Source organism: Manihot esculenta, chromosome 8 (genome assembly GCF_001659605.2).
Source record: "Manihot esculenta cultivar AM560-2 chromosome 8, M.esculenta_v8, whole genome shotgun sequence".
Lineage (NCBI taxonomy): Eukaryota > Viridiplantae > Streptophyta > Magnoliopsida > Malpighiales > Euphorbiaceae > Manihot > Manihot esculenta.
In genome coordinates this window covers 17,918,303-17,937,993 of record NC_035168.2, presented here as the reverse complement: position 1 = coordinate 17,937,993, position 19,691 = coordinate 17,918,303, and the positions used below count along the sequence as shown (strand labels likewise).

At 38.2% G+C, this 19,691-nt stretch overlaps 1 protein-coding gene across 7 annotated transcripts; it reads right to left on the bottom strand.

Annotated features, from left to right (window-relative positions):
* Nucleotides 1-11,682: 11,682 nt before the first annotated feature.
* On the bottom strand, nucleotides 11,683-18,451 carry LOC110620335 (type I inositol polyphosphate 5-phosphatase 8). 7 transcript variants are annotated; one of them, XM_021764027.2, is made up of 11 exons: nucleotides 18,106-18,451; nucleotides 17,089-17,129; nucleotides 16,935-17,019; nucleotides 16,765-16,833; nucleotides 16,323-16,407; nucleotides 14,685-14,789; nucleotides 13,986-14,475; nucleotides 13,673-13,869; nucleotides 13,442-13,550; nucleotides 13,171-13,319; nucleotides 11,683-12,734 (listed from the first exon to the last, which is right to left on the bottom strand). In XM_021764027.2, exons 2-11 carry the CDS (start codon nucleotides 17,116-17,118, stop codon nucleotides 12,440-12,442), a joined length of 1,614 nt encoding a protein of 537 aa, XP_021619719.1. In that variant the 5' UTR covers nucleotides 17,119-17,129; nucleotides 18,106-18,451; the 3' UTR covers nucleotides 11,683-12,439. The 7 variants fall into 7 exon arrangements, with proteins under 7 accessions (XP_021619719.1, XP_021619721.1, XP_043814640.1 ...); XM_021764029.2 differs by having other exon boundaries at nucleotides 16,323-16,404; nucleotides 17,089-17,134; nucleotides 18,106-18,434; XM_043958705.1 differs by having other exon boundaries at nucleotides 16,597-16,833; nucleotides 17,089-17,134; nucleotides 18,106-18,433.
* Between the last annotated feature and the right edge of the window lie 1,240 nt (nucleotides 18,452-19,691).

The window sequence follows — 19,691 nt, the reverse complement described above, 5'->3', positions numbered from 1 at the left end:
ATGGTGACAAGTTCATCCTTGATGTGAATTGTTTGTGATATGTTGCATTTCATGAAAGCATGAAATTTAAAGTGAATGATTAATTATTCTGCTCACTGGGCTTTATAGCTCACCCCTCTCCCTTAACCCCTAGGTTTGCAGGTACAGGGTAGACCAGGAGGTCAGCAGGAGTAGAGTCATGTATTATGTAATAGCTAGATGTAGACATGGATATGAAGTAATGTAAAAGTATGATATAGAAATGTTATGTAATGATGCTTATGAAAGTTTAGAGTTGTGCTTGACCATAGTATTATGTTAATCCCTTTCTAGTACATGATCTTAATGTCTAATGATGATTATTGAAAACCAAACTTAATGTATGTATGTATGTTACCCCATTGGAGCATTGTTGAAGACTCCAGTGTGGGTTGATGATTATGATTATGTATAGCGCATGCACAGGTTGAGTTTGGTGAATGAATGGAAAGAAAAGTTCAAAATTTTTATGTATGTTGTTGATCATGTATGGGATTAAACAGGTTCACATGAAGAATGTTTGGCTTGCTATGGGTCCCGGCAGCCTTAAGCCGATCTGAATCCTAGCACCGGTAGCGGTTCGATTTTCGGGTCGTTACAGATTGGTATCAGAGCCTTAGGTTCATATGGTCGGATCTAGAGTGTCGGGCTCATAGATGTTCTAGAAGGTTAAGCACAATAGGAAAATCATGTCCACTAGGATAGGGTGAAGAGTCCTGTCTTGAATGATAATGTGAAATGCCATGATTTTATGCATGTGCATTAATGTTATGTTTTGATATGTGATGTATGTGATGTATGTGATGCGGGTTCATGTGGTTGCACATGAACCATTTGATGCTAATGTTCTATGTGATGTATGTTGTTTTTTAGAAAAACAGGATGAGAGGAACTCGTCGATCGGCACGATTGACTGGAGTACCACCCCAGGATGAGGGCACTGATGCCCGTCCTCCTGCATTGCCTAGGGCAATGTCAAGTAGGTCCAGCAGAGAAAGAGCAGTAAGAGACCCTAGAAGGTCTTTGGATCTGGGTAGAAGCAGATCAGTGAGGGGAACAGTGCAAGGGGATGTGTCAGAGGATGTGGGGGATCAGATGGATGTGGATCAGAGGAGGGATGGCAGTCTCGAAGTAAGTATGTCGGAAGAGGGAATGGGAGAGTCCTAAGGAGGCACTCAGGCCTCGGGATTTGTTCAGCCACCTTACTACCCACCCTTTTCACATAATCCCGGGTATTCGATTGGAGGTACATCGGATTACCCCAGTTTTAACCCTTATCACTCTTAGATGCCATACCCACCTTTCTACCCACCGTACCCACAGTACCCTATGTACCCACCCCCATCTTTCTATCCAGGTACAGCAAACCCTACCCCAGGGGATGCAGCACCTCCTCCACCACCAGCAGCACCTACTGTCCCAGAAACCCAAATGCCTAAACCTAGCTCATCTGGGGGGAGCAAGGTCAAGATGACCGATTACATGAAGCTGGGTGCTCCCCAGTTTGAAACCGGTGATGACCCGTTTGTGTACCTTGAGAGGGTCAAGACAATTACAGATGAGATAGGAGCTGATGACAGTAGAGTCATTCAGATGGTTGGGTTTACATTAAAATGCAAGAAGGCCCGAGAATGGTTTAAGAATTATGTGAACCCGAGGTTGGATAGTCTATCCTGGGAGGAGTTTTCCAATGAGTTTGCAGGATGGGCTTTCCCTGACAGTTCCAGGGAGCTGAAAATGATTGAATTTGAGCAGTTGAGGCAGACAGATGAGATGAGCGTGGATGAGTATACAGACAGATTCTTGGAGTTGCCGTTTGCTGGGCAGAACCTGAACACAGATCAGAGGAAGTCAAGGAGGTATATCATGAGGCTCCATTCCAGGTATTCCTCCTTGATTCAGTCAGCAGAGAGGGAGAGTTTCCATGCCATAGTGGATAGGGCTCGGAGGATGGAGGCTAGTGCTATCATCGAAGGGAAAGTCAAGCAGTCAGTGGCACAGCCTTCTGGTTTCAAGACCCCAGGTGGGGGAAGGTTAGACCCTTCTTCTCTGAGTTCCGACAGTAAGAAGTGGGACAGAGGCCCCAGGAAGTCAAAGAAGAACAAGTTTTGGAATAAGATCAAATCTGGTCTGGGATTAGGAAGTGGCTCGAGCTCGGTTGCAGATAATGCAGCATGTATGAAGTGTGGGAAGACGCACAAGGGAGTATGTCTGGTTGGGACCACAGCCTGCTTCAGATGTGGGCAGGAGGGACACATGGCTCGGGAGTGTCCTAGAGCAGCTTTTATGGCACAGTCTCAGCAGACAGCTTCTAGTAGTGTGGCTCAGCCAGTAGCTCCAGCTGCGACTCAGGCTAGTGGCAGAGGTAGAGGAAGAGGGGCAGCCTCTTCTTCAGCGGGTTTCAGGGGTGAGGGTCCGTAAGCTCCAGCACGGATCTTCACCATGACTCAGCAGGAGGCAAACACATCCAACACCGTGGTGTCAGGTAATCTCATCATTGGTTGTTCTGATGTGTATGCATTAATGGATTCTGGTGCATCTCATTCTTTCATTGCTCTGAGGGCCGTCGAGAGGTTGGGATTGATGGTCTCTGGGTTAGAGTGTCCCCTATGGGTCAGTGGACCCAAGTGTGACCCGTCAGTGGCAGAGTCGGTCTGCCAGTGTAGTCCAGTTTTTGTGGAGGGAAGATGCCTGTCCGCCGACCTTGTGGTTCTAGATTTGACAGATTTTGACGTCATTCTAGGGATGGATTGGCTATCTACCCATAGTGCTACCTTGGATTGCAGAGACAAGGTAGTCAGGTTCAGATGTCAGGATGGGTCAGAGGTTGTCTTCAGAGGAGACAGGGGGAGTACACCTAGAGGTTTGATATCAGCCCTTCAGGCTCGTAGGCTACTCAGGAGGGGTTTTCAGGGTTTTCTAGCTCATGTGAGAGAGTTGGATAGTCATGTCAGAGAGCCCGCCTCAGTGCCAGTGGTCAGAGAGTTCTTAGATGTTTTTCCAGACGAGCTGCCAGGTCTACCGCCTGCTAGGGAGATAGAGTTCGAAATTGAGTTGATGCCTGGAGCCAGACCGATCTCTATTCCTTCCTACAGGACGGCACCAGCAGAATTGAAGGAGCTTAAGGAGCAGTTGCAAGAGTTGGTAGATAGAGGATTCATCCGACCGAGTACCTCACCTTGGGGTGCTCCAGTGCTATTTGTGAAAAAGAAGGATGGATCTCTCAGACTTTGTATCGACTACAGGCAGTTGAACAAGGTCACGTACATTGGAACCTTTGAAGTCTTGCAAAAGATTGGGAATGTATCGTACAAACTAGACTTGCCTGCTTCAATGGAGAGAATCCATCCGGTTTTCCATGTTTCCATGTTAAGGAAGTTCGTGTCAGATCCGGGCAAGGTTCTTAGTGAGCCTGATGTGGAGATCCAAGAGGATCTCACCTATGTTGAACAGCCAGTACGGATCTTTGACACCCAGATTAGAAAGCTAAGGAACAAGGAAATTCCGATGGTGAAAGTCCTTTGGAATCACCACAACATCGAAGAGTGTACCTGGGAGACACGGGAGTCTATGCTCCGGCAATATCCTCATCTCTTCTAAGGTAAGTTTTTATGTGCTTTTGTATGAATGTTTATGTTTTATCCTATGCCATGTGTTTGTTTGGTGAACATTCAGGTGTCATACCCGGCTCGTTCAGGCATCGGAATTCCTACCGTCCGGTGGAATATCTGATCGTGGACCTTCTTTGAAGGCTAGAGCAAGGGTAAAGGAAAGTGTTTTAAGTATTTTCATGGTTTTAAATAAAATAGGAATGAGTTTTAAAGAGAAAAGGCTTTGGAGACAAAGGCTAGGTTCGGCCCCCGAATGTAAGTTCGGCCGCCGAAAGTGTCCAATGTTCGGCTTCCGAAGTTCATGTTCGGCCCCCGAACGTTGCATGGTTTCGCATGCAGGTTTGGCTGCCGAAGCTGAGCTGGTTAGCCAGCTATTGTGCACTCCTCAGTCGGTGAAATGGCCAGCTCTTGCTTCCCATGCACAGACAGAGGGTTATGCCACGTCTCCCTTGACTCATCTGCAGGCTTTAAGTAGCTTATGCAGGGGGTTTGGTCATTTGCAAAGGGTTTGAACGTTTTGGAGAAAAAAAGAGAGAAAAGTGAGGTTTTGGTACTAGTTGAAGAGGAGTTGCTGAGTTGGTTGTTCCTCTTCTGTTTTCAAGAGGTAAGGGAAGTCTTGACGTTTGTTTTAATGAGTTTCAACAGCTTTTCAAATGGTTAAGGGTAGAGTTGCATGTTTAGGTTGTAAAGCTTAGTTTTTATGTTTTACTGGTGAAAGCTTGATGATATGTTATAGTTGCTGTTTGTTGGGGTTAGTAGGTAGTTTTGGACCCCTTTGAGCATGTACTTGAGTATATGCAAGTTGAAGGAGGAGGTATGCATGATTGTGTGGTGTTGGTGCTTGGCAGGAGATGGTTGTGCACGAAGCTGAGTTCTGGATGAACTCAGGTTCGGCCGCCGAAGGGAGGATTCGGCCGCCGAACCCCTTGTGAAGGTAGTTTCGGCTGCCTAAGGTTGCCTCCGAAAGAATGGACTTTCGGATCTGTTCTGCACATTCGGCCGCCGAAGGTGCCGCCGAAGGTGTCCTGCCTAGCTTTTCCTTTGCATGTTTTATGTGATTGTTTTATGAGCTTTTCGAGGGGTTTTGGGAAGTTGTTTAAGAGTTAATAAGAGTATGTTTGACACCTCAATCGAGTCCTTTTGTGTAGGATCGGACCCGACAGTTCAGGGAGGTCGTCAGGTTTAGCAGTTGCAGAGTCAGTCAGGTTTCTGCTTGCGGAGCAGAGGTGAGTAGAACTAAACTTAATCTTTTATTAAAGACACATAATGCTTGAGCATAGTTCATGCATCATGAATGCTATGATATGTATTAGGGTGATTGCATTAGACTCACGAATATGACGCATTGCATATTATTGTTGATTATGTGATCAGAGTTTAGGTGGACCCAGGCGACTCCAATAGCCTAAGCTTCGGCTCCTGTCATTGTGTCAGGTCAGTTGGGCAAGTACATGTTGGAATGCCCTGTGTAGCTCCTTTGGGGGGGCCCAGTATTGACAGAGGGTACTTTTGGGGTCATGTCTACCTTCGTGGAGATTGGACCAAGGCGACTTCACTAGCCCGTCGAGGGAGTTCTGGGGTCATGTCTGATCCATGATATATTGAGATGTTTGTTTGGTGATGCATTGTCATTTATAGTGCGTATGAATGAACTGTTTTCAGTGTTTCTACTCACTGGGCTTTAGAAGCTCATCCCTTTCCCTTAATCCCAGTTTTGCAGGTTCAGAGTAGCTGGGAAGGGCAGAAGCAACCGAGTTATGCTAAAGGATTGCATGTGTAATAGTAGAGTGTGGACTTGATGTATATCAAGAGATATATGTAACAGTGATGTAATAGTGAGATAGACAGTTGATGTATAAATGAGTTAGAATGTGCTTTTGCCTATTGTCTAGTGTATGTTAATCCCTAGTGTATGCATGTATCCTGTTTTACAGTTTCTTGATGAGAAATGAGTCAGACCAGGCTTAATATATGTTGTGTTTCGAAAACCCAGTGAATGATAACTGTGAGGGAAGACAGGGATTAATTCCTTTGACCCAAGACCAGTGCATAGGAAAGACCAGGTTTGATTCCTGTGATCCAGAGAGAGGCCATTAGAGAAGACCAGGTTTGATTCCTGTGACTCTGTGGTAGCCAAGTTAACTTATGATATGCTGACCCTTACAGAGTGGGTTCTATGACACAGCGCGTAGGGCATGGAGGTTACTTGGTAGAGCATCACTGGTGTATTATAGATAGCCTGAAGGCTAGTTCAGATTTGTATATCTGAGCATTTTGGTTCATATGATTGGACCTACAGCGAGTATTTTAAGGTTAAGTCTGGTAGTTTTCAAAGTACAGTTTTATCAGTTAATAGTCCAGTCGGATCATGTATGGGATTGTAACAGGTACACAGAGTTCATAGCAGGCTTACTACGGGTCTAGGCGGCCTTAAGCCGATCTGGATCCTAGTGCCGAACGGTTCGGGCCGTTACAAGAGGGGTATCGTTTTTCCGGGTCGTTACATCAGGGACGAATGTTCTTAAGGGGGGAAGAATCTAATACCCGGCTAGACTCCGGTATCGAAATTCCTGCCGCCCGGTGGAATCTCGAATGTCGGAAACCTCTAGAATGGTAGAAGCATGTTTTTATAAAATGTTTTAATGTATCTTATGGTTTTAAGCAAAAAGGAAATTGAGTTTTAAAAGAAAAAGACCAAGGAGACATTTCCAGGTTCGGCCGCCGAACCTCAAGTTCGGCCGCCGAACGTGGGATGGTTTAGGGGGGCAAGTTAGGCTTCCGAAAGTTTCAAAGGTTCGGCCGCCGAACCTCATGTTTGGCCGCCGAACCTCATGTTTGGCCGCCGAACTTGCATGAGTTTTGGAGGCACTTTAGGCTGCCGAAAGGTGGTCTGCCAGCCCCTATATAAGAGCTCCATGGCCGAAACGGGCGAGTTTTCTCCCTATTTTTGGCCACGGTGAGTTCTTGCTCTCCCATGGTTCATTTTAGATGTTTTTCCTTCGATCTTTCATGTTTTAACAAGCTTTATGTTGATTTGAAGAATTTTGAACAAAAGAGCGAGTTTTGGAAGCTTGGAGACTAAAGAGTTGAGATCTCTCCCATCTCCAAGTTGGATCGTCTCCCCTCTCGTTCTTCAAGAGGTAAGAGTAGATACATAGTTCCTTTAATGTTTTAAGTTTTATGAAGTTTCTTGGGGTAGAAATGCATGTGTAGGTTTATGTGGAGTTTATGGGTTTACTGTGCGTTTATGAACAATGTATGTTGGATATGCATGTTTGATGTGTTGTAGATGGGGTTTAGGATAGTTTGAAGCCCCTAGGAGCTTGTATGCTTGAGTATGCATGTTGTAGAATAGGAAAATGCATGATTGAATGAGTTGGGAGGCGTTTATGCATGTTGAGCTGAGTTTCTGCCCTTTGGGAAGAACTCAGGTTCGGCAGCCGAAGACTCTTTCGGCCGCCGAACTTGCCTGTGGTAGCATGAATCAGCTGCCGAACCCTGCCCCCGAAAGATGACTTTCGGCTCTGGAAGGGACTTTCGGCCGCCGAAGGTACCGCCGAACATGCATGAGTTTCGTCTCTGGAGGGAACCTTCGGCCGCCGAAAGTGCCGCCGAAGGTGCATGACTTTCGGCTCTGAAGGGCCTTTCGGCCGCCGAACCTGTCGCCGAAAGTGCCCTGTTCAGCCCTCCTTTGCATGATTTATGTGATTGTTTTAAGGTGTTTTAGGGGGTTTTTGGGGAGTATTTTAGAGTCATGTTTATGTATGTTAGGTCCCTCATTTGAGTCCACCTGTGTAGGTTCAGACCCGAGGAACCGATGACCCCAGCAGTGAGTTCAGCTGCTTCTGAGTCTGTTAGAGCTTCAACCAGAGGTGAGTGGAATACCTTATGTTATTTCAAAGTAAATAAATAAATCCTGAGCATGATACACGCATCATGAATGCCATGAGATATACTAGGGTGCTTGCATTAGAATTCACGAATATGTTGCATTGCATATTATGTTGTTGATGCGGATGAATGTTGAATGATCCATTGGCCCTCACACGTTATGACATGATGTTATGATATGGAAGTTCAGGCGTGCCTGCACTACGCCCCTGGCACTATGTAAGAGAAAGACCGGGTGAGCCTGCACTACGCCCCCGGCACTATTGGATATGTATGTTATGCTATGGAAGTCCAGGCGTGCCTGCACTACGCCCCTGGCATGATTAGACTGTATGGAGGGCTAAATGGTGACAAGTTCATCCTTGATGTGAATTGTTTGTGATATGTTGCATTTCATGAAAGCATGAAATTTAAAGTGAATGATTAATTATTCTGCTCACTGGGCTTTATAGCTCACCCCTCTCCCTTAACCCCCAGGTTTGCAAGTACAGGGTAGACCAGGAGGTCAGCAGGAGTAGAGTCATGTATTATGTAATAGCTAGATGTGGACATGGATATGAAGTAATGTAAAAGTATGATATAGAAATGTTATGTAATGATGCTTATGAAAGTTTAGAGTTGTGCTTGACCATAGTATTATGTTAATCCCTTTCTAGTACATGATCTTAACGTCTAATGATGATTATTGAAAACCAAACTTAATGTATGTATGTATGTTACCCCATTGGAGCATTGTTGAAGACTCCAGTGTGGGTTGATGATTATGATTATGTATAGCGCATGCACAGGTTGAGTTTGGTGAATGAATGGAAAGAAAAGTTTAAAATTTTTATATATGTTGTTGATCATGTATGGGATTAAACAGGTTCACATGAAGAATGTTTGGCTTGCTATGGGTCCCGGCGGCCTTAAGCCGATCTGAATCCTAGCGCCGGTAGCGGTTCGATTTTCGGATCGTTACATACCCCCTCATTAATCATGGAATAATTATTGAGCAGGTAAAGGGGCACTTGATGATAACCGGGCCCTGGACACTCCGGCTCTGGTTGAGTCTGTGCTGGAAAGGCCAGGCCCTAACTCTACTAAGGCCCAATACATAGGTCTGCTTCACATGCAAGCCCAAGCTTCACTTTGATGAGCCGGACCGAGTTTGAGCCTACACATGGGAGGCCTGACCATGTTTATCCCTCTGGTTCCATGAGACAACAAACGCTGTGACGCTCAGGATCATATCCATATGGCGCTGGATGGAATTAAATAGCCGCCTGATGATGGAAAAGGACACAGTACGTCCGTACGTATAACCAACATGATTGTGACAGGAGGGTACAAACACAGGGTAGTAGTTACAGTCACTAGAGAATAAAAGGGAAAAAAAAATAAAGAAAGCAAGGGAGAGACAAATCAGACTAAGCTTACCAAGTCACTAAAGGACAAAAAGAAAGAAATAAAGAAAGAAGGAAGAGACAAACCAGACTAAACTTACCAAAATACACCTTGAGTCTACCCTTTACTGGATCTCAAGACATCATAAAGAAATTAAGAGCTATTTAATCTTGTTATTGATATACTAATCTGGCTTAATAGGAAACGACTCAACTAATATAATTTATTTAAAATAAGAACAAAGAAGAGAGGGGAATAAAAACTAACATTTAAAAAGCTTTAAAAAATACAATGTGATCCATTAAGATTTTATTTTTGTTGTCATATTTTTTAATCCACATGGAATATTATAGACAATTATGAGGTGCTCCTTGCTACACTAATGTAACATAAATATGTAAACATACCACAAGATTAAATTTGATTAGAAGAGAAATAAAGAAGACACTTAAAGAGACAATTGTTAAAAAGCTGCAAAATATATACAAGTACCATTCAGAAGAAAAAAAAAAAAAAGATATAACTACAAAAGCATTAAAAAAAGCCCAAAAATAAGGGCAAAAAATAGAGCAAACAAGCATTTTCTCCCATTGAACATTGTCATTCACCATATCATTAATAAAAACCTTAATAATATTCAAGACTTTAGTTAATTTCTGCAAACTCCTTTTGACCTTCTTGAACATATAGGCCAATGAAGCATAGGGTACTTGCGAGGCTTGTATTTCACCTAGACTTGCATTGTATTTATCTTGGAGATCAAAAAATGCAAGGTAATAACTATCTTTAAGCACCATTAAATCTCTTTAATTATAGTCTTGAAACTTAACTTCTTCAATATTGACATTACCCATACTAGTTCTATCAGAAATAATTTCATAGCCCTCAGAATTATGGTGCAAGAACAAAATTTGTATATAAAAATCTCTCATATATGGTTTTAATCTAGTAATATAAAGAGAGCAAACCAAGCTCATTTATGACTTCAATTAAAATATTTTCAATAGAAATCCTATTAATATTGTCTAAAATAAAATAAAAGGAATTTTATAATCAAACCACCTGTATACAAATAAAACTTTCAACAAAATAAACCAAACAAATAAAAAGAAAAAAATCAAGATAACAAAAAACCAACAAACTTCCCATGTATATAAGTACAAGTGTTTTTTTTATCCTTTATATTTAAACATTATCTTCATGTGAATGAAAATGTTAAAAAAAAAAAAAGAATTTAAGAAATTGTTTTACACACTGTCAATGCTATTTCATTCTTATTTTTGTGAATAACATATCATGTATCAAGTCAAATGACTAAGAGCCTCAATGATACAAAAATATATTTTTTTTTAACTATTTTCTTTCTTTATTGGCATTCTGGTTCACTTTTTATTTTGCATAACTTTAAACGTTTATTTATATTTTAATAAAAATTAACAAATGAAAAAAATATTATATTTTTGTTTAATAAATCTGAGAGGCTCTTTGTGTTTTTTTTATTAGTAGTATCAAAAAGTATTATATAATTTGGCATAAATTATATTTAATTTCATGTCAATAATATGCAAAAAAAAAAAAGTCTACGTCAGAAAAGTAATAAAAAATTTCTCCACCAAGGACAAAGAAACTAAAGAACATGTGTTAAAAGAATCACTTCAACAATAGAGAATAGAACTGCACTGGAACAGAAAGAAACAAAAAAGTTCAAATAATGGATTTAATCATTCAAAGCAACAAATAGAGAAATAATTATAAAGAGAAAAAGGCGAATAAATGGATGACATACTAAAATGGCAAAGAAAAGATTCTCCAACTCCAAGCAAACAAGAATTTAAGCATAAAAGTTGTTAGAGAGTAACCTACTAAAAGAAGGTATGCGTTAAACACATAGAATAAATATGCAATATTAAAAGCAAGAGAACAAGAGATTAGGAGAATAATTAAACCTTATAGATGGGAAAGGAATCAGCCAAAGAAGAATAGACTGGATATGGCAAAATTACTATTACTGGCACTGTTGATGGCAGAAGTTGTTATAAGCAAATAACTTCACAGAATGCAAAGTTCTACCACATTCATCCTTGGAAAGGCAAAAGGCTTACATGTAAAAGACCATATAGTCCCTAAAAGGTAAAGCAATTGGAAAGATTACTTTGCATATCTACAAGTAGAGTGTAATCTCTTGATAGAATCAAAATATATCCCATTGTAGAGAAGATAATCATTAATGAACTTGCAAACCACCATTATTCACATTATAATCTCTTTGCCTTAAAAATACTAACTATACACATCATTATCTATCCTTCATTGTTAGGATGTCCTTAAAAATAATAATTATTTTTTATTTTTTTTTGTTTTATATCTCTACCTTTCTAAAACTGCTGGTATCATTCATCCTAACAGCTATAATAAATTATTTTATTTAATTTATTTTGCATATACATCTTTAAAAATATTAACATACTAGTGTTTCTCAAAAACAAATTACTTATGTAATTCATCCTAAAAACTATAATGGCCTGACTCAAAATTCCTCACTCTAATTCCATTATTGTCATTGAATCAAGAAGAAGGAAATTAGGGAGGACTAAAATAACTGCATTTTGCTTTGATGGAAGAAGCACAAAAAAGCAGGAAGGAGAAGTCAAACAAGCCCATAGGCAGTGTCAGTTTGTTAGGCAAGTCAGCGGTGAGCGCAGACTAGAAAGGAGAATTGGCAAACAAAAGAAAGGATAGAAAAGACCAAAAAAAAAAAAAGGAAAAGGGGAGGAGAGAAGGGCAAATGTGTAAATTAATTCCATGAAATCAACCATAAATTGTTCAACCATACAATTCAATTGCAGTTAAAAAAACAAAAAAGATGCCCATGACCTTTCTCAAATAGCTGAAGCGCCCATCTATACATTTAACCATAAATTATTATTATTAGTGTAGCCACGTTTTTCCAAGATACATACACAATTGTTCCCCCAGCGTAAGATTGCATACATGAAAATTAATAACACAAGAGGGTGTGTTCTTTGAAATTTCAGTGAGAAAGAAGAAAATTTATAGAATTATAAATTTTCCACTAATAATACCTTGAAAACAAAATTTCACAGATCAAAAGGCTTACTGAAGACTCCCACCTCTAAAATCCCATTTCCAAACAATCTCTAGAGCACTTCTTACTTCCTAATTCTCCTGCATCTACAAAACCTTCAACACAATATCCGAAAAAGAGATATTTACAAGTCAAAAATTGCAGGCATGCCACTGGCAATACACCCTTAATTGATCAAATGGCTCTATCCTTTTCATCATGAAAACCACCACCACGTATTGCAGGCAGCGCCACTCCATACTGTAGAAATTCCAATTATACTTGGGTGTATAACCGTTATATGTACGATTGATATATTCTAATCATCGATTATGATATATCTATATCGAATCTATCATAATCAATGGTCATAATAAAAAATCACTGTACTAATGACGGTTATAGTCTAAAATTTCCAGAATGAGGTTTAGCTTTTTTTACTTTGTAGTTATGGTAACCTAGGGGCTGTGTGTATGTAACTTTGAGCCCTGGGAATTATCAAGAGTTCCTCTGCTTGCACTTTGGCCATACAAGCTGATTGCAAAACTGAACTCGCTGAAGATCTTCCTGGACAGTATCTACCAGATTTATGGCTAGTATTGGATTTGTTCAAATTTGAATTTGACAGGTTGATCTGAACAGAGAAAAGAGAATAAACAGGTCTGTGATCCGAGAATCTGGACTCTCCTCTCACATACCACATCTGTTTAAGACCTTCACCTTTCCACAGGATTCTGTCGCACCTGCGCATTGCATCAAAAGGAACATGTAATATGTTAGATAAACCGGATCACGTGCTGGGATACTGAAATGTGGGCAATTAGAAAGCAGAATGAGAGAGGGGCAATCTGAAAGGCATTGCTTTCGATCAGCAATGTAATCTATAGTCAACTCTAGCGACAACATATGAATAAAATATAGATGGTCGGTTTGTACATGTGCTTAAACATTTTCATTAATATGAAAAATATGTTTTATTAGTGAAAAGAATTCATACAAAGTGAAAACAAGATTAGCTGCAGACTTTGATTATAATAATCTGAAAACCCTATTGCTTTTATGCATGCCACATTTCACTGACCCTAACTTTTGACTTGGTAACAAAAGCCTCAAGTGGACTATTTAATAATTTATGAACTCAAGGACAGAGGAAAGAAATATATTAGAAGTCTTGCGTACCATGCAGGAGTTCGACGTTTTTCTTTAGATTTTGAGGTTTGAACTACGTAATTATCTGAATTATTGAGGTACTTGTATGTTGGAGCAAAATATATCCTCCCTTCTTCCCACCCTTTGAAAACTCTCCCTGCTCTTTGTTCTATCCTTAGCTGCCATGAAAATAATGTAGGAAGTTAGGCTTAGTTGGCCTTCTATTGGCAAGTTTTTAGATAAATCAGCATATGAAAAATGTGATGTTACGGTGCTAGTTCTATTAGGTTCTGAAGTATACCTGATCTCTCTTCAGAAGTGCTTTCCAGTCATTTTTCTTTAGAAGCTCATGTGTGTCACCACAGCCTGCTGCAAGCCGATAATTCAAATCCCCAAGCCAAATAATCTTGCTGAATTGATGAAAAGATTAAAGAGAAGTTAAGAACCTACTCAAAATACAAAATCAACTAGGTATTATTTAAATTTAAAAAAAAAAAAAAATTGGGGAATAGCAGAAAAGGTACAGACGTACTCATGATCTAATATACTTTCAGGAGGAAGAGGCTGACCAAGACCTCTACATGAATGAGAAAACCTTGTTTTCTTTAATATTTCACTGACATCTGAATTTCTTCTGATCTCATCACCTTCTTTCTCCCCTGAAGTCAAGTGCGTGCAAACAAAGCAGAATGTTGTCTGGTGCAATGTCATACTAATCGAAATTGAGCCCTACTTACCAGAGAAAAACATAAAGAACAAAATTTAGATTGACGCTTTCGTTACAAGAAAGCAATATAAACTTTTCTAAAACTTTAATAAACTCATGTCCGTTTCCAACATCTAACCTTGTTGCCTAGGTAACCCATGATGCCACGACCCACACAGGAGACCTTCAAATTGCTTATGTGTTTGTAGAGGTCTGCTCGAACCCACACGCATAAAAAGATCCCAACCATCTGCTTGCTAGCTGCTAGGCAGTAATGCCGCTGCATTGGACTGCCTGCAGAGGTGCAAGATGGGCTGGGAGATGCTTCCTCACTCGAGCTTAATTTTGAATTCCAGTTTAGTAATCTTTCAAAATCTTCATTTCCAAGCTCATCTTCTAATGACAGCAAGTCAGAGAAGCTGAGTCTAGGTTTGATGCAAGCTTGTTGATCAGACTGTGGTGAAGATGAATGCTTTAATTCAGCCGTATTGTTGTAATATTGAGGGACTTCCTGGCCATTCTTGTTGCTGTTAAGTGCTTGTCGAATGAGGGAAAGCCACTTAACAGCTGGGCCATTGTCTTCTGCCCCAAGTACGTTCCCTGCATTCAGGGGCACAATTTCCTGGAACCTGATTCACAATTGTGGTAGTAAGTCCGAGTTCAAGAGAAGAGATCAAATTTACAAGTAAAAGCAACTCAAATCACTTCAACTTAATTATAATCTATCCTTCTGCTAGGTAGCAACCATGAGCAGAGCTTGTAGGCAATTTCTTTGCAGGTAAAAAGAAAGCACAAAAGAGAAATGAGCCCAATTGGAATGCAGAGAGAATTTGCATACCCTAGAACATAAATGTCGGCAGGAGCAGGTGACTTTAGCCAATCTCTCAAGTTGAGGCCATCATGGGGAGACTTCCCTCCAACATTCCATGTCCCCACGAACATTCTGTATTAAATATCAAGGCAAAGGCCATAAATGATTATTCTGAAACTCATAATGCACAACAAGAAATCAAAAGCTTTAACTTCCAAGAAAGGACTAGTAAAAATCCCAATCATTGATTGATAGCCAGCTAAGCATCTCAATCTTTGATGATCTTCTTCTTCAACCCCACCACATAGTTCCTAAAATTTTTAAGCGTCAACTTTTAAATAATGAGATGTCATTTTATGTTTTTTTCTTTTTTCTTTTAATGATAATATAGCAAGGATAAAATTATGGACAAGTGAAGATAAGAGCAACAATTTAGCAAACAAATATTGTGCTTCCAATCAATAACGCATTAAATCGCTTCTTTAAACTACGATTAAATTTTGTGTTTTTCTTAGATTAGATTGCACAATAAATTAGTCTATTAACTGATTCAAGAAGTTTGGTTTCAATTAAAAACAACAAGGTTAAGAAAGTGAAATATATTTATAGTAATTTTACAATAATAATAAATTTAAAAATAGAAGGAAACTTAACCGAATAATTATTAATCGAATTTATAATTTTAACCCCAAAATAAATGAAAATTTAGTAAGGATATATTTAACTTTTCATTGTGATATCCGTATAGAAGAAAATCAGTAGTCTATTATTCTACTACAGATAAGACTTGTTAGATAGAAAATCAGTAGTCTATTTTACTACTACAGATAAAACTTGTTAGATCAATAGATGTATAAATTGGTTTTGAGTATGTATATAAACTGATTTTGAGGTGTGAAAAAAAAAAAACCAAAAAAAAATTTTTCTTTTCTCTCAGGAGTTAATTGCGTTGCTATATTTACTGCAGTCTGCGGGAATATTCTTTTGGATACAATAAAAACAAGAAAATCACTCACACCAATTCTATAATTTTCTAAAAAAAAGGTCAAATCGAAAAGTTAAGAGAGAATAAGAAAGATAAGACTTTATTGTGATTTTATTTTTAATCAAGCAAATATTATTTTGTCAATAATCACAATAAATAAATGAAATCATGTAATATCACAATCCTTCCATCAATCATTTATTGTTTTGGGTTTTTTTACGATAATTAATAAAATAATAAAATTGCTTAATTTATATAATAAAACATTCAATAAATTTCACATCTACATCTAATATTAATAATTCTCTCCTATTGATCCATCAATTAATAGAGAATTGAGATAATTAACATAGAAATTGAAACGATAAAATAGATTTTAAGAAATAGTAAAAATAGTTATCGTATATAATAGAAATAAGTAAAATTTAAATATATATATATATATATATATATATATGTATATATCATTCTTAATCTTCCCATGACCATAACTATTTAGACAATACTTTTCAAAAGCAATAAATAAAAAAATGCGCTGAAGAATAAAATATCACAAAAAGCATAAAACAAAAATAATTATGAAAAGCACCTCAATTATCATGTATCACGAATTTATATTGTTTGTAACAAGGAAAAAAAAAAATCCTAAGAAAAGATTACAAGTCAAAAAGCAGCCGTACCTGAGATTAAGAGAACCTGTGGCAAGTGGTTTTCCCGGTTCCATTTTCCGTTTAGGTCCACTGCTGGCTTCCATCAACCATCCTTCTAATCAATTAAATAAATAAACTCCGGTTAGAATTAAAAAACGAAAACCCAACAGCCAAAACACATGAAAAAGCAATCCAAACAGGGTATAGGCATTCCCGGTAACCCCCCCTGCTGTCCACGTGGCACAGTAATAAACCATCTCAACAAACCAAAAATGGAGAGTGGGACCCAACCCAAGAAGGACACCTTTTTGTTTCCGACGTTCAATCATAATCAATCAAAGTAAAGCCATCGATCTGACGGCTCAGAGGCGCTAAAAGGTAAAATTTTTGTGTAGTGAGATTAGATTATTTGACGGTTGAGATCCAAAGCAAAACGAAACCATTAGCAAAGTTCTGGTCTAAGTCAAACTACCTGAAAAATCTTCCGGTACGAAAACGTAATAGTCCTCGTCTGAGCAGCTCTTCCTTCTTTCTGTTCTGTCTGCATGGGAAGGAAAAAGGAAACCGGAAACCGGTTTGGTTTATTTTAATCCGACACAACAAACCCACTACGATATCAAATGCCGGAAACCGGGAATTTACCTCTTACGCAATAGTCGGAATGAAACTCGTCTGCTCCACTCTGTATATTTAACCATTTCCGGGCAACTATTTTGGGCCACGCAGACTGAAGAAAATCAAATTTCAGCTCCGGTTTTAATCAAGTAATATATCATATTATAGTGAAAATGGATACCTTCGAGATCTTCCTCATATCTGTTCTCATTGCTCTGCCGTCTGATCTGTCAAAAGTTGAAACCAATCAGAAATCTGGGCCTGAATCCAAAATCGAAAGCATAGCAAGTTCTAGATTAAGTAGTTTGGATAATTTTGCTGAGAGAGAGATCTTATTAAATAGTGAAAATCTTCGAATGGAAACATGACGGGTATTTCTTAAAAAAATAAAATATAATAGCAAGGAAGCCTAAAAAAAATACCCAGTTGCAGAGGAAATTGCCTTAAAAATGGTACTTAAGTAGGAGTTTAGATGGTGAAATATATATTTATTTAATCAATAATTTGTTTAAGAAGAAAGTAATGGAGTATTAAACGGGGATTAAAAAAAATACCCGGTTGCAGGGGAAATGGAGACAAGACAAGTTGTAAGAGATAAGAATTGAAAGAAAAATATTTTCTATAAGATATGTAAAAGAAAAAAATAAAGATTAATAAGAGAGGCAGATAGAGAAGTTGCCAGGTTGATCCTTTTAAGTGATAAAATATTTCATTTTTCCAGCTTTTGATCGAACCCTTTACAGAGAGGAGGGACAGAATGGAAAATCAAGAGGAATAGAAGTTAAAAGAGGAATCAAATCTTAAATAACCAATCTCAAAATTTTAAAAAAAAATTGCCTCCCTTTTATGAGTCGAACAGACGAGAAATAAAAACTAACCATAAAGCTAAGCATAATATAGTAGTGAAAAAGGAAAGGAAAAGAAATTATAACTCAACAGAAAGATAGATCAAAGGAAAATAAGGAAAATTAAAGAAAAAATCATGGAAAAAAGCCAAAGATCTTGATTTTAAATCTGAAATCAGTACATTGCAACTAAAGAGAGGTCAAAGACATTGCCAAATTAGATACAAATCCAGAGAGGAAAATGGAAAGCTACCAGAAAAAGAAGCGATAATAATCGCACAGAAAGTTCAGCAAAAAATATTTAAAAGAAAGATTGAGGGAGAGAGACAGAGGAGAAGAAATTAATAACTTACAGGGAAAAGAGAGTTGAGAAAAGAAATGAAGTGAAGTTTCAGAGAAAGGATCGAACAGTAAAGAAGAGATTGAAAAGACTGTGTATCTTTTCTTCTTAATTGTCCTCTAAAATCGAGCTTTCCTTTTCATTTGTGGGGAGAGAGAGAGAGAAAGAGAGTGTTGGATTTGGTTGGATGAGGAGAAGGAGAGACCCAGAGAGGGAGAAAGATTGGGGGCGTTCCTCGTAAATGAAAAAAAGGATGAGTTGCTTCTCAAATTTATAGGTGCCAGTTCAGAAAGAGATCAGTGGCGGAGGAAGAAATAGAGAGAGAGAAGCGAGAGCGCGTTGAAAAATAGGTTGCCAATAAACAATTTCTTATTCTGCCTATTGCCATATCAATACTGTTTTTTTTTTTTTTAATAATTACTATCGTATCCTGTACTATATTTTAATTAATTAAAATATTTTTTTTACTATATTTTACTTAATTAAATTATTTTTATAATTTTAAAATTATACTAACAGTAAAAACTTTTATTAAATTATAATCATTTTTATCGTTAATTTATATAAAAAGAGGGAAAATGAATTTTTATCTCAAAATTACCTTTTTTAACATTGAATAAAGCGAATTATCTATGATATCTTCCGAAGCCTTCTTGCATCTTCTTCTTCATTTTACTCTCTTTATCGCATATCCTCTCAAAAAAACCATGTTCAGTGTTTAAAGGACGTGTATATCCTCTCTTGTATCTTCTTCTCCATTTTGCTATTGGAAATTGAAAATTGAAGATTGATATGCGTTGAGTTTCAAATTTGGACTTTTAGGTATTCTGTGACAAACTAGCTAACAGAGAAAAGTGATGTGTATAGCTTCGGGGTTGTTCTCTTAAAGATAATCACAGGAAGGCCAGTGCTTGCAGGAGGAGCTGAGAGGAATATTCATGTGCGTCAATGGGTTAGTTCTCTGCTCGCAAATGGCAACATTAAAAATTTTGTTGATCCAAGGTTAGGTGGAGATTTCGACATTAATTCTGTCTGGAAAGCAGTAGTTATGTAGGACTATTTAGACTCCGTCAGGAATTTTAACCAATATCGTTTGGTTAAGACGAAATAAGAGAAAAGAATGACTATTTAGACTCCGTCAGGGTTTTAACCAATATCGTTTGGCTAAGACAAAATAGGAGAAAAGATAAGCTGAAAGACTAAAAGTCTTATTGAAATTCATCAAAGATTGAAAAGTGAAAAGTCCCTTCCTAATAGCCAAGAGATGCTATTTATAATAGAAATAAAATAATCCTAATTCTAATCCTAATAGGAGTCTAAAATCCTAATAGGAGTCTAAAATCCTAATAGCCAATGGAGGCTAAATAGAAATAAAACTCTAATATGCAAAATAATCCTAATCCTAATAGAAGTCTAAAATCCTAATAGCCAAGGGAGGCTATTTACAATAGAAATAAAACTCTAATATGCAAAATAATAAAAATACCCAAAATATCCAAAATAATAATTAAAATATAAAAGTTAACCCTGGTCCAACTCTGCCGTAAAATCCAAGGCTAGTTGCCCCGTATCATTCCCTTCCACTTGTAAAGAACTCGT

Bases quoted from the DNA above. Each gene is read 5' to 3' on its own strand.
- LOC110620335 (XM_021764027.2), bottom strand. From the start codon at position 17,118: ATGAGAACAGATATGAGGAAGATCTCGAAG. The intron at 16,834-16,934 runs GTAAATTCCCGG...CTTCCCATGCAG, and splicing joins TTCCGACTATTGCGTAAGAG to ACAGAACAGAAAGAAGGAAG. The intron at 14,790-16,322 runs GTACGGCTGCTT...TATTTAATACAG, and splicing joins ACAGGTTCTCTTAATCTCAG to AATGTTCGTGGGGACATGGA.